The following is a 15533-nucleotide window of genomic DNA, read 5'->3' as shown; positions in this document are numbered from 1 at the left end:
CATTTTGTAAGCAATTATTGGTGGTCTTGGTGGACTGAATAAAGTGGTTGCCTCAAACATGAGAATCCTACATGATAAATATACTTGAACCCCTGCATTTAACCAGTTTGTGGTTAATCTAATTGTTCTTTGTGAAATATCCAGAATTTTGTGACAGCCTGAAGTTCATGAAATCACAAATATGACTATGAACTGGTTCATCTTAGTATCATAGCTTTAAGAACACAACACAAGATCATTTCAATACTGACTCTAGTGGTATGGATTTTACCATCACTTTTAAATGCACAAATATTTTCAATGGCTTCTAATGCTCCGTAGCAGTGGTGTTCAGTGGGATACAAATCTGGTCCTTATAGTTGATTAAATGATTCATGTAACTGGTCGACCACTGGGTTCACCAATTTATCATCTCACCTGAGTCCCAGGTAAAGGGACAGTGGACAGGTAGCACCTGGACGTTGAGGACTGGAATTTGAATGTCTGTGCTCTCAAGATTAGAACAGCCAGATTATCTTTGAAAATGTTGCAAGAATGTTTGTATAGAATATTGTATTAAGCATGAATTGGCGAGAAGATGAAGACAGCTTTGGGCCCTGCTGATCTGAGATCAGGGTGCATGGTCTTTCGCAGGAGTTAACACTAGGGTAAGAGTGGACAGCTGGAGTGAGCTTGGATCAGTGCAAAGGGTTCTTACCAAAATGTGCATCCTCAGTCAGAACACCCCAAGAGTGCAGCATGTGAAGATTTGTTTCTGTGTATATGAGGCCCTAAGCCTTTCTTGCTAGAAGCTCTATTACCATTCTAATGGTTCTGTTCAACAAAAGATTTCATTCAGCTGGGGCATGTGTAGCTCATTTTAACCCCGAGTCATTTTGAGCCTGAATAAATAACACTTGGCAGGGGTATGTTTGCTGTGGTCTGAAAGATTCTCTTGGCTACTGTGTTCTCTCATGTCTAAAGACCAAAAGCACGGTCTTGTGTCTCAGCCTGTACAGCAAGCGCAGTAAGCTTCATGTGTTTAGGACCAAAGCCCCTCCTGGCCACTCAACAAACATGATGTTTTTTGGATAGATGAGGATTTGTTAATAATCATAGACATGCTGCAAACACTGAGATTGCTTTTCTAGCTGAGATGGAGAAGTGTCCTGGTTAAAAAAAAAAAAACAAGAAAGAAAAGGGCAAGAAACACTTCATGGGAAACAGCTGGTCCACTGCTGGGCAGATGCAGGCTAGAGCTGTCTTCATTTTCTGCGAATTACAAAATAGTTTCCCTCTCCCAAAGAGCAGACCGGAATTCTCTGCCTGGTTCTGGAACTTGACTGCAAGGTTCTCCACACCTTGGTAAGTGCTCCGAGATAAACACTGAAGCAAAGGTACTGAACCTCTGAGTCCATTGCGTAAGATAAAGTGTGATTAGAGAAGCGGGTTAGTTGATGTGTTATTGGTTGGTTTATACCAGTATTCAGCCCCCCCCAGCTCTGTTGGTTTGGATGAGTCAGGACAGGTTTTGCTATTAGTGCTGGTTGATCTATTTTCTCCAAATTATCAGATGATAGATATTATCTGTCAAATGTAAATTCAAACCATAATAATTGTAATTATTTTGTGTTTCAATTTGTCAATATATTAATACATACAATAATCAAAAACTAATTCTTAATAAGAGTAAGGTTTTAGTGAAACGCACTGCTAATCATCAAAGATTAAGAAATAACTGCTTCAAGCAATGGATCCTCTACCAGACGTTACGTTGTCCTTGGCTTTAGTTTTAATTCAAAATATAATCACTAATAGATTTTTTTCTGTGAGTTCTATATGCCATGCAATGTTATGATATGACATATTTTTTTATCCCTTCAGAGATTTTTTTCCAGAATATTCAATCATATGAAGTAGTGTAATTTTTTTTTATATTTTTAAATAATGTTTCATAGCCTACAAGTCTTACGAAAAGGTAATCTCTCCAGTTATTTGAAGATATGCAGTTAATACACAGTTAAGTAATTATTGCACAGTTCTACAATGATGAGTCCCATAATTATAACACAGTCCCATTCTTATCATGTTGCTTCAGAAACCCCTAATTGGCATACAATCCTACACAGTCAGAATCAGAATCACTTTATTTCGCCAAGTATGTTGCACATACAAGGAATTTTTCTTGGTGTTGGCCCACAAGTAAGACTTGACACATATTTAGACGACAAGACACCACACAGACTATACAAGAGATATATACAGAATAGATATGTAATAAATATGCAATATGCTATAAACAGTTGTGCAGTTGTATTAACAGTAATTAACAGTAAACAGTAACAGTAAAAAGCCAAGGGGTGGTAAAAGTATTGCACAAATAATAATAATAAATGCTGTTTGACAGAAAAATGTCATTCATGTCCATTGAGGTAGGTGGAGAAGAAGGTGAGTGTAGTAAGTGGCATGAGGGGTTTAAGGTGCAGAGGGGCTGGTTCTGTTGCTGAGTGCTACAGCTCTGGAGAAAAAGCTGTTTGTGTGCTGGTTGTGCTTGTTTTGATGGCTCTGAATCTTCTGCCAGAGGGGAGTGGTTGGAAGATGTGATGTCCAGGATGAGAGGGGTCAGAGGTTATTTTTCTTGTCCGTCTATTGACCCTGCTGTGGTAGATGTCCTGAAGTGATGGCAGGCTGCAACCAATTATCTTCTCCGCTGTCCTGACCATACGCTGCAGTCTGGTCCGTTCCTGCGAGGTGGACGAGCCAAACCAGAATCTAATACACCAGCCAGTCCTGAAGATATTGCACAACCTCATAGTTAAATATATAAATACCTTATAATTAATTCACAGCCTCGATATTGCTACATTTCATAATATGATGCAAGGATCTGCAGTTCCAGAAATGTAGCTATTTATTTACCAACATGGGTACAAATGGGTTTTTAAAACCATTTAATTTAATTAAACCAAAATGTTAATATAAACAACAAGTTAATTACTTGATAAGTCAAACAATATAAAACATAGTATTTATAATGTGTTAATGTGTATAATGTGTCATTAAGTGACAGGGGTCAAAATGACCTCTAGTATTAAAAGATGTAGTTTAGTGCATTCTCATTCCTGTCATAAATTTGCGCATTGTAAATGATTCAATAAACGCTCCACTTTTTCCCACTTCTTCTTAAGGTAAGTCAGGAGATTAATGATGTGTAGTGGCATTTCTAATAAGGAACCTCTCAGATGTTAAATTGATTAGCTGTGATAACAGCAGCAAAAGCTCCATTCAGCATATATTTAGTGCTTAGTTGGTTTTCTGTTTCTCAGTGCTTGCTGAAGTGTTGAGGTGTATAAGTGGGTTAGGAAGCCTGGACTGAAAATGCATTCCTCATTCTTTCTCTCTTCTGCAACTGGGAAGATTTGTGCTGAATCAGGAGAGTCAGACATCATGGTGAACTGAAACCACTTTGTGGTCGTTTGTGGTTGTGTGCATGCTGCTAATTACCCTATGAATGTACTCATGTTATAGTTACAAATTACTGTTATAGTTACAAAAACATATTACCTAACGTTCCCAGCCTATATCATACCCCAGTTACACTCCAAAAAAAGAACATTATATTTTAATTCAGTACTTATTATATTTTAATTTACACATCATTTAACATTAATTGCTTATTAAAAACACTGAGCTTCACTACTGTAAGTCTGAGAAGTGACACACAGACACACACACACACACACACACACACACAAATCCTGCAGCACAAAGCCATTTCATGATTTCTTCATGTGGGTATAGATCAGATGAAAGATATGAATAACTCTGGCTTTGTAAATATTAAAACCATTATTCTGAGCTCTTATCAGTACCCAAAAAGTAGGTTACAAAGGCTTTTTGCACCTAATAAACAGTTATTATTGAACATTTCAATATATCTTTTCCTTGATTTCGAAGAAGCTGAAGTTTTCTTTTCGTTGTCAGGCTGCAGAGGATTTTCTGGGTTTGGCAGAGAGCTGATTGAACAGGAGCTGGTGCAGCAGTCTACTCAATGTAGTTTGGTCAAATCCATTTTCCACAGAACTATTGCATGATTGATTTTTTTCAATGCCGGTAATGTCATTGCTGCTATAGGTCTGATTACTAATGCTTTGGAGTTTTTCAGAAGGCTGACTTTTAGCTGTGACTGGTTCCTTTTGTTCCGTAGTCTTGGAAGTCGAACGAAGTTTTAAAATGTGATGCTATATGCATCATTCAGAACCAAGTATACTTTCTTTTGAGTTGTTTGAGAGAGGGTTGTTAGGGTTAGAGTTAGGGTTAGGGTTATGGCTAGGGTCTTCCTCAAAGCGGTTTCCCATGAGAAGAGCTTTAGATCTCCAGAACCCTTGGCAGTGACCTTGTGCTGAAGATCATCTCTGGGTTTAATGTCGAAGCTTCACAGTTCCACAAGTGTGACCTTTGGGACCCTCCCCCCTTTTGGCTCACACTGGTTTCAAGTGTTGTGTAGATCATAGTGTTTGTCTGATCAAATGCCCTGAAAATCAAAGAGAAGCTGCTTAGGCAGTAAAATCTTTAGCGTTGTTGCCATACAGAGCACATTAAGCCCAACAGCAGTACAACACTGGGTATGACAGAGTACAATAGGTCCACTAAGGATGACAAGGTATAACAGCTACACTGGGTATGACAGGGTATAACAGCTACAGTGGGTATGACAGGGTTTAACAGCTCCACTATGTACGTCAGGATATAACAGCTCCACTGGGTATGACAGGGTATAACAGCTCCACTGGGTATGCCCTGTATAACAGCTCCACTGGGTATGACAGGGTATAACAGCTACACTGTATGACAGGGTATAACAGCTACACTGGGTATGACAGAGTATAACAGCTACACTGGGTATGACAGGGTATAACAGCTACACTGGGTATGAGAGGGTATAACAGCTACACTGGGTATGACAGGGTATAACAGCTACACTGGGTATGAGAGGGTATAACAGCTACACTGGGTATGACAGGGTATAACAGCTACACTGGGTATGACAGGGTTTAACAGCTCCACTATGTACGTCAGGATATAACAGCTCCACTGGGTATGACAGGGTATAACAGCTACACTGGGTATGACAGGGTATAACAGCTGCACTGGGTATGACAGAGTATAACAGCTCCACTGGCTATGACAGGGTATAACAGCTCCACTGGGTATGATGGGGTATAACAGCTACACTGGGTATGACGGGGTATAACAGCTACACTGGGTATGACAGGGTATAACAGCTACACTGGGTATGAGAGGGTATAACAGCTACACTGGGTATGACAGGGTATAACAGCTCCACTGGGTATGACAGGGTATAACAGCTACACTGGGTATGACGGGGTATAACAGCTACACTGGGTATGAGAGGGTATAACAGCTACACTGGGTATGACAGGGTATAACAGCTACACTGGGTATGTCAGGGTATAACAGCTACACTGGGTATGAGAGGGTATAACAGCTACACTGGGTATGAGAGGGTATAACAGCTACACTGGGTATGACAGGGTATAACAGCTGCACTGGGTATGACAGAGTATAACAGCTCCACTGGGTATGACAGGGTATAACAGCTCCACTGGGTATGACAGGGTATAACAGCTGCACTGGGTATGACAGGGTATAACAGCTACACTGGGTATGACAGGGTATAACAGCTGCACTGGGTATGACAGAGTATAACAGCTCCACTGGGTATGACAGGGTATAACAGCTACACTGGGTATGACGGGGTATAACAGCTACACTGGGTATGACAGGGTATAACAGCTACACTGGGTATGAGAGGGTATAACAGCTACACTGGGTATGACAGGGTATAACAGCTCCACTGGGTATGACAGGGTATAACAGCTACACTGGGTATGACGGGGTATAACAGCTACACTGGGTATGAGAGGGTATAACAGCTACACTGGGTATGACAGGGTATAACAGCTACACTGGGTATGTCAGGGTATAACAGCTACACTGGGTATGAGAGGGTATAACAGCTACACTGGGTATGAGAGGGTATAACAGCTACACTGGGTATGACAGGGTATAACAGCTGCACTGGGTATGACAGAGTATAACAGCTCCACTGGGTATGACAGGGTATAACAGCTCCACTGGGTATGACAGGGTATAACAGCTGCACTGGGTATGACAGGGTATAACAGCTACACTGGGTATGACAGGGTATAACAGCTGCACTGGGTATGACAGAGTATAACAGCTCCACTGGGTATGACAGGGTATAACAGCTCCACTGGGTATGACGGGGTATAACAGCTACACTGGGTATAACGGGGTATAACAGCTACACTGGGTATGACAGGGTATAACAGCTACACTGGGTATGACAAGGTATAACAGCTACACTGGGTATGACAGGGTATAACAGCTACACTGGGTATGACAGGGTATAACAGCTACACTGGGTATGACAGGGTATAACAGCTACACTGGGTATGACAGGGTATAACAGCTGCACTGGGTATGACAGAGTATAACAGCTCCACTGGGTATGACAGGGTATAACAGCTCCACTGGGTATGACGGGGTATAACAGCTCCACTGGGTATGACGGGGTATAACAGCTACACTGGGTATGACAGGGTATAACAGCTACACTGGGTATGACAGGGTATAACAGCTACACTGGGTATGACAGGGTATAACAGCTACACTGGGTATGACAGGGTATAACAGCTGCACTGGGTATGACAGAGTATAACAGCTTCACTGGGTATGACAGGGTACAACATCTACACTGGGTATGACAGGGTACAACAGCTCCACTGGGTATGACAGGGTATAACAGCTCCATTGGGTATGACAGGGTATAACAGCTACACTGGGTATGTCAGGGTATAACAGCTACACTGGGTATGACAGGGTACAATAACTCCACTGGGTATGACGGTATAACAGCTACACTGGGTATGGTTCTTTGGAGCGATTGGATTCTTTTGGTTTTCATGTGTTTTAAGCAGTGTCTGTTGATGCTGTTGTTTTTAAATATAGTCCACTAATTTTAGACACCTGTTTCCTGAGTTTCTCATCGGGGGTCACCAGCTACACTGGAGCCTCATTGTCTGGCCTGTTCATGTCTACAGGACTGTTATTCAGTTACCAGAGCTGTCTGCAACAACTGTGGCCTGATGACCTTCACATAGACCCTGAGATGAGAGCATTCAGTGGCAAAAAAAACTGAGGCTCCCTTATCCGTGTAACCTGACAAGCCGATCAGAGCCTCACCTCCTCATAAAATACTGCCTATCACAGCCTCACCTCCTCATAAAATACTGCTGATCACATCCTCACCTCCTCATAAAATACTGCCGATCACAGCTTCACCTCCTCATAAAATACTGCCGATCACAGCCTCACCTCCTCATAAAATACTGCCTATCACAGCCTCACCTGCTCATAAAATACTGCCGATCACAGCCTCACCTCCTCATAAAATACTGCCTATCACAGCTTCACCTCCTCATAAAATACTGCCGATCACAGCCTCACCTCCTCATAAAATACTGCCTATCACAGCCTCACCTCCTCATAAAATACTGCCGATCACAGCTTCACCTCCTCATAAAATACTGCTGATCACATCCTCACCTCCTCATAAAATACTGCCGATCACAGCCTCACCTGCTCATAAAATACTGCCGATCACAGCCTCACCTCCTCATAAAATACTGCCTATCACAGCCTCACCTTACCACAAATACTGCCGATCACAGCCTCACCTCCTCATAAAATACTGCCGATCACAGCCTCACCTCCTCATAAAATACTGCCAATCACAGCCTCACCTCCTCATAAAATACTGCTGATCACAGCCTCACCTTACCACAAATACTGCCGATCACAGCCTCACCTTGCCATAAATACTGCAGTAGGCAGGAGTTTAATGCTGTTTGCCCCAAATTAAGTTTCCCATCTTTATCTAATCCATCACCCCCATTTCCACCCCCACCCACTCAGGATTCCTTTAATGCTTTATTAGATTAATGCCCTCTCTGCTTTGCTGGAGGGAAGTGGTTTAAATGAATTATGAAACTGTATACGTTTAGACACATACTTTAATCCGGAATATAGCAATGCTGCCTCTCACCCAATTCTGCATTTCTATGTCTTCTTTCATGTTCTTCTATGTTTTTGCCTCATGAAAAGCTTTTTGATATTAGGCTGAGATAGTTATGTCAATTAATATTTGGTAGTAGAATGGAATCATTTAAAATATCTAAAATACCCATCTTCTTTGTAGATTATTCATATTTCTTGCCTTTCCTCTTTCCTCTAGACCTCTACATAACCTGTATGTGTCAATCTAATGGTAGATGTTTCAAAGCTGTGTTCTTATATGTTCTCCTGACTTATTTTCATACATTTGAAGTACTGTCTTTTAAATAAGGAAATAGTATCATTGGTTAGGTAGACATCTCCTCTTCACTCACCACTTTTTGTCCTCTTTTTTTAAAGAAAAGAGGACAAAGAGAAATGTGTGTGTTAGCAGGTTAGCTCTGTGACTGGTTTCTGCTCCACGAGTTGCTCAGACTGCAGTCATCTAGCTGAAGGCTTTCATTCATTTCGTGGTGTGGGGATGGCAGTTCTGACCTACACCTCTACTGCAGCAGAGCCACTTCAGCAGGGGTCTCCTGTACCATCTAGTCTCAGTCTCAGACCTCTAGCTCACCTTGTATACAGACAGCAGAGCAAGACAGAATCCCATATCAGAGTTCCTGTCAGAATTAGCCACATATATTGCCCTCTTCCTTTCTCTCTCTCCTCTGTCCTTTCTCACTTTTCTCTCTCTCTCTCTCTCTCTCATTTTCCCACCCTGCATATTTTTACCCCTCCCACCCAAATACCGATCAATTTTCCCAAAGGAATGATCTCTGTATGTAATTTTGTTCCTGTGCTCTGTAGTTTTGCCTGACATGCAGGTTTGTTCTTCTCTAAACCAGAGTGCGTCCACTGGCTGATCCTGACACTCAAGTTATTGCCAAAGTTTTCATTACAGCACAGTGGAGCCAGCTGTAAAAATCATCTTACACTTTCATGACATGAGTGACTTTTGTTTGCTTCTGGGCAGGGTGGCTTGTGTCTTTTCTAAGGTTGGTGCTCGTATATAGAGGACAGTGTCATCATGGTGTGGTACAGCTCACATTTCATGAATGCCATCTCTGTGATGGTTAGCATTTAATCAAAGTAACCCAACCCAAGGGCCTGTTCGTTAGCGCTTCCTAGTCTTGCCTTTATTTCCCTACCCTGCTGCACTTCTGAAACTTTATCTGAGCAGGATTCCTCCGGAAGTTTCTGGGTTTTGCTCCAACTCTGGAGACTTATTCCCTGGCTGTGTTCAGGCTGTGAGCTGTGTCCAGGCCTGGAGGTTTCTTGGGTCCTGTATAGCTTACGGTGCTGTTGGGATCCTCCTGAGAAGATGTAGACCCTGCCTAAATCAGCCTGCCTGCTCTCCTGACAACCACTCTTTTATTCTCGATTATTTATTGGCCATAACTCTCCCCCTCGCTCTATCACTCCCCCTGCCAGAGTGGAGGAGCATATTAGGTTTAGGGAGATTTAGGGCGGTGTTCGCTCTCGAGCACAGCGCGATGAAGCGCCTCTTCTTCAGCTATGTGTCTCCTTTCTCACCATAGTGGAAACACCTATGATGACATGAGACCACATTCAGCAAACCTCTGTTTCCAGTCAGCGCACCGGTGGGGTGTGGTACCAGGGGCTCAGAGAGTGGCTCAGAGCATCCACAGCAAAGCAGCCCATCTGGGTTCAGCAGTAAGTCCTGTGAGAAGACAGCAGCGCTGGAGAGTGCTAAGAGGGTATGAGCGGGCGACGTCCCTCAGCGGGCCCACGCCGCCCCACTGTCTTCTCTGCCCTTCTCGCTTGCTCAGCACAAGGGCAAAGCCTAAAGCATGTAAACATAGTCTGGGTAATCAAATGTAGGCACAGCCATGCTGTTAAGCAATCATCTTTTTGGCTGTATATGAGGGATGGAGTCTGTGGCCTCCAGATGGCGTGTATGTGTGTGTGTGTGTGTGTGTGTGTGTGTGTGTGTGTGTGTGTGTGTTTGTGTGTGTGTGTGTGTGTGTGTGTGTGCAGGATCCTTTGGGATGCGATGCGTAGCAGGATCTTGAAACCTGCACTGGAAAATTCTGTGCTCATGAGGACTCTGCAGCATTCCAGTACGCACCATCAGATTTGTGACGTTGGTCTCACAGTATTTAATCGAGAGAGAGAGACATTGGAATGGGAAGCATTCCAGAAAGCTCCTGGATACAAATTTTTGGCTTGCCAAGTTGCATCATATAGTCTCTGAAGCATTTATATGATTATGGAATGCAGATAATAACATATGTTCCTGATAATGAATATCCCTGCATTCCTGTTAAGTGCCAAGACGGTGATTGTTGATGGCAAATGTACAGCAGCAGAAGGTGAGAGAGAGAGAGAGAGAGAGAGGGAGGGAGGGAGAGAGAGGGAGAGAGAGAGGGAGAGAGAGAGGGAGGGAGAGAGAGAGAGAGAGGTAGGGAGGGAGAGAGAGAGAGAGAGAGAGAGAGAGAGAGAGGGAGGGAGGGAGAGAGAGAGAGGGAGAGAGAGAGAGGGAGAGAGAGGGAGAGAGAGAGAGGGAGAGAGAGAGAGAGAGAGAGAGGGAGGGAGAGAGAAGGAGAGGGAGGGAGGGAGAGAGAGAGAGGGAGGGAGAGAGAGAGAGAGGGAGAGGGAGAAAGAAGGAGAGAGAGGATGAGAGAGAGGGGGAGGGAGGGAGAGAGAGAGAGAGAGGTGGAGGGAGAAAGAAGGAGAGAGAGAGGGAAAGAGAGACGGAGAGAGAGACAGGGAGAGAAAGGCGAATGTGTGGTCAGTGTGAGAGTGGGGAAGTAGAGACTGAGCTGCACTTCCTCCTCCACTGCTCAAAATTCAACACAATACGAGAGCACTTCACACACAGGTTCAACAAATAATACCAAACTACCACAGACTCACAGAACCAGAAACATTAGGGATACTGCTGGGAAAGGGGCACACTGCTCCCCTCGCTGCCCAGTATATATTAACATGTCACCGCCTGAGAGACAGTGGGTAACACCTACCCCACCTACCCACCTCACTTAAAACTGTATATAGATAATAATATGTACATAACACTTATGTACACACCATACTTCCTTTTGTAAATAAAACACCAGATTATATACTGTAATTATTGTTATTTTTAACCATTGTAATTGTTTTTTGTTACTATTGCTATTTTTTTAATCATTATTACTATTATTATTACTCTATTTTATTTTATTCTATTATTCTATTTTATTTTATTTTATTATTATTATAAATTTTTTTTGTTTGTTTTGTAATGCTTTGGCAATATTGTTGTAACTACAGTCATGCCAATAAAGCTTCTTTGAATCTTGAATCTTGAGAGAGAGAGGAAGAGAGAGGGAGAGAGAGAGAGAGAGAGAGAGAGAGAGAGAGAGGGAGGGAGAGAGGGAGAGAGAGAGGGAGAGAGAGACAGGGAGAGAGAGAGGAAGAGAGAGAGAGAGAGAGGGAGGGAGAGAGAGAGAGGGAGGGAGAGAGAGGGAGAGAGAGAAAGAAGGAGAGAGAGAGGAAGAGAGAGGGAGAGAGACAGGGAGAGAGAGAGAGAGAGAGGGAGAATGCAGGAGCGGGAGAGTGACAAGAATACAGAGAGCACAGGCGTGAATAAGGCCATCAGCAGGGCAATTCAATTAGTCAATCTGTATAGGAGAAGGGGGAGCACTGGGGGAGGGTGTGGTGTGTGAGAGAGTGTGTGTGAGGGTGTGTGAGAGAATGTGAGAGAGTGTGAGAGAGAGCAATACAGAGCACATAAGTGATTAATCCAATAGAATTTTACTCAGCAAAAAGACAATAAATGTTTAAGAAATATATGTATTATGATTAAACAGCGAATGCATCACTTTCAGCTGGCCCAGAAGGGACCTTACTATTGGTCATTTATTAAATGAAGGAAACACAAGACTGATGTGTGAAGATGTGATCTATACTATATAGAATATAGTATGTTCACTAATAGTTTCTTCTATATGTGTATGTTCTTTTTTGTTCTATATTGTTTGAATTCTGTGAAATGTGAGATTTTACATTTACATTTTTACAAAATGATGCCCCCTACAGGTAGAATGTCTGCATACTTAAAGAAATTGATTTTCAATCATACTTGATGTCTGTAGACCAGGGGTTTCAGCTCTAGTCCGGGGGCCCCAGCTGCCCTGCTTGGCTGGACGTATTCCTAGCTGAGCGGCTAGGCACCGAGCCCTGCTCGTGTTGGAGCAGATATACTGGGCCACGCTCGATTTTAAAAAGTGTGTGGGGTAACGGAGCCCCGGGACGGGAGAGGAGAGCCCTTGCTGTACAACATTTGCACTGATTCATCAAAATGTAAAAATAAAACAATACAAAAAAAAAGTCAAGGTTAGAATATAAGAAGTGTGTAAGCTGGTAGTCCAGGGCCTAGTGTGGTGACTATGGCAGGTCTTTCTCTCTCTCCGTCCTTCAGGTCCAACTGGCTGAAGCCGTGCTGTGGCAGGCGGGCCGCCCTGTGGCAGGTGTGCTTGCTGAGCGCGGGCTTTAACTGCTTCCTGGTAGCCTGCGTCATCCTGGTGGTGGTCCTGCTGTGTGTGGAGCTGCTCGTCGACACCAGACTGCTGCAGTGTAAGCCCCCCGATCACCACCGTCACACAGCCCCCCGATCACCACCGTCACACAGCCCCCCGATCACCACCGTCACACAGCCCCCCGCCCCAGAGCTCCCGCACGGCTTCACTAAGCACAGGAAGGCTCTCAGGTGGGGGGGGGGGGGGATCTGTTTGAACGCAACACTGGTAGGTTTTTACACATATGAGGGTGTGATTTCTGAGTTCAGGGTGTGATTTCTGGGTTCTGGGTGTGATTTCTGAGTTCAGGGTCTGATTTCTGGGTTCTGGGTGTGATTTCTGGGTTCTGGGTATGATTTCTGAGTTCAGGGTGTGATTTCTGGGTTCTGGGTGTGATTTCTGAGTTCAGGATGTGCGTTAGTACATAATCATTCATGCTTGTGTTTGGTCAGCTCAGTTTAATTACTATTAGAATGAATGAGTTTATTTAACACAGTGATTCAGAGCAGTGTGAAAGAACCACTGTTTGCATACTGCCGGTTACGTATCTCATTCAAACAATAATGACAGAACCTGTAACACACTGACTTGTTCCGATCTTTAGCTTTCAAATCATTGAGGTTATAATTAACTGTAAATTATTTTTATAAGTTAAAATGTATTAAAGAAATGCAGGCTGCTGAAAGTGTTGTGAAGGATTAATAGGAGAATCCATTTACCACAATTGTCCTCCTCAATTTTTATAACATAACATAACAACAAAAAAGCCATTATTATATCAAATGTGTCACTTTATGACTTCTCACTACAATTACAGCTAAAACTGTGTGTCCCCAGAGAAGGGCTCACACTGTCATAAGTAATGAAATATATTTAAATGTTTTTCAAATTCAAATCTTTTTAAAGACTTTAAAAGCAACGTTACAAAAATATCCCATATGAGCAAGCTAATTATCCAGTGACATGCTTCTGTAAGGTTTCAAAGTTATGTCCCCACATTTTGTCAACACTGTCAAACTTTCATTAAAATGTAATACAATTAGGCAGTATCAAGGGCAGCTGTCACTCTGAAGGACCCCTTGCCACAGTTCCCCTCTGCAGAATATATCAGTGTCACACGTCCTCTGGTATGTTTTATAGTTTTTGAATTTTTTTTATCTTAATGTTAATATGTCCAATGTCACAACCATGATGTCAACTTGGTATTGATATTTATGAAGAAGTATTTTACATTTTTCTGTTAGCAACATGAACAGAAAAATACTAAGTGGTTACTACACAAACTCATTGGTTTTGTGAAAATAATACCGAATTAGTCAACACTGCCACGTCAGTCACAATCTCTCTGATGGTGTTGACAGTTGTCAGACAGACTTGCCAGTCAGTGTGGTTTGTTAAATATAGTAATAGTGTTTACTACTTCTAATAATGTAAACATGACAGTGTATATTAACTCCAGCATGGTTAGGGCTTGGGGCAGGGTTTACACTGGAGTAGGAGGTGAGGATTATGGGTATTAAAGAACACACGTGGTGGTACGTAAGACTGAGGGAGCCTGAGTCTCGAGGGAAAAGGCAGAGGGAACACTGAGCAGCTTCCTTCTGGATTAGGAGAGGTTATTATGATCAACGACATTACTGATATGGGTTTTCAAACATAGAAAATGTTAGGCAAAGTCTCTGAGCAGAGAAGCGTAGGAAGACAAGTACTGACAGAACGCCCAGAGAAAATCAGCACACTGCCGCCATTAAAGGAGACGTTTCTGAGGTGGAAACAGCAGGTCGAGGAAGGAAAAATTAAAACAAATGAATGATTTGAATGAAAGAGAGCAATGATGACGAAACTGGAAGTGTATGCAGACTGAATCAACAGAGCAAAGAAACAAACAATAATCTATTGAAAAGAGAGAGTTCGTCTAATGATTTGGATAGGAGGCCATTCAGCCAATTATCCCATCAACCAAAAAGCCCTGAATTACTACACCAAATCTAAATAAACCTTCAGACTGAACTACCCCCAATCCATTGCCCCAATTGCCAAAATACCCTTGATTGCCCTTCTCAACAGCAACTACCCTATCAATGTAATAGCCTTCATGCACAACCACATCAACACCTAAATAATCTTTCAACTTCAACTACAGCTAACTGTCCCTCAACAAATTGCCCATCAACTACCAAACACCATTTTACCCAAAGCTAAAAACTCAACCAAAATGATCCATCAGCCATATACTCAACAACTACCCCATCACCCTAACAGCCTTCAACCACAACTACCCCATCACCCTAACAGCCTTCAACCACAACTACCCCATCACCCTAACAGCCTTCAACCACAACTACCCCATCACCCTAACAGCCTTCAACCACAACTACCCCATCACCCTAACAGCCTTCAACCACAACTACCCCATCACCCTAACAGCCTTCAACCACAACTACACCATCACCCTAACAGCCTTCAACCACAACTACCCCATCACCCTAACAGCCTTCAACCACAACTACACCATCACCCTAACAGCCTTCAACCACAACTACACCATCACCCTAACAGCCTTCAACCACAACTACCCCATCTCCCTAACAGCCTTCAACCACAACTACACCATCACCCTAACAGCCTTCAACCACAACTACCCCATCACACTAACAGCCTTCAACCACAACTACACCATCACCCTAACAGCCTTCAACCACAACTACCCCATCACCCTAACTGCCTTCAACCACAACTACACCATCACCCTAACAGCCTTCAACCACAACTACCCCATCACCCTAACAGCTTTCAACCACAACTACCCCATCACCCTAACAGCCTTCAACCACAACTACACCATCACCCTAACAGCCTTCAACCACAACT

At 43.0% G+C, this 15533-nt stretch overlaps 1 protein-coding gene across 4 annotated transcripts in view; it reads left to right on the top strand.

The window, feature by feature from the left end:
• tmem266 (transmembrane protein 266) overlaps nucleotides 1–15533 on the top strand; it is a 66636-nt gene that overhangs the window by 32461 nt on the left and 18642 nt on the right. For 3 of the 4 annotated variants that reach the window (XM_077007435.1, XM_077007437.1, XM_077007434.1), the window contains exon 4: nucleotides 12566–12720. In XM_077007435.1, coding sequence (XP_076863550.1) covers nucleotides 12566–12720 — 155 coding nt within the window. Of the gene's footprint in view, nucleotides 1–1037; nucleotides 1345–12565; nucleotides 12721–15533 lie in introns of those variants that run through there. The other variant, XM_077007436.1, reaches the window with a different exon arrangement.

The sequence above is a fragment of the Brachyhypopomus gauderio genome, chromosome 5, assembly GCF_052324685.1.
Source record: "Brachyhypopomus gauderio isolate BG-103 chromosome 5, BGAUD_0.2, whole genome shotgun sequence".
NCBI classification, from domain to species: Eukaryota; Metazoa; Chordata; class Actinopteri; order Gymnotiformes; family Hypopomidae; genus Brachyhypopomus; species Brachyhypopomus gauderio.
Note: the sequence above shows the minus strand (reverse complement) of the source record. Positions and strands in the feature narration are given on the sequence as shown.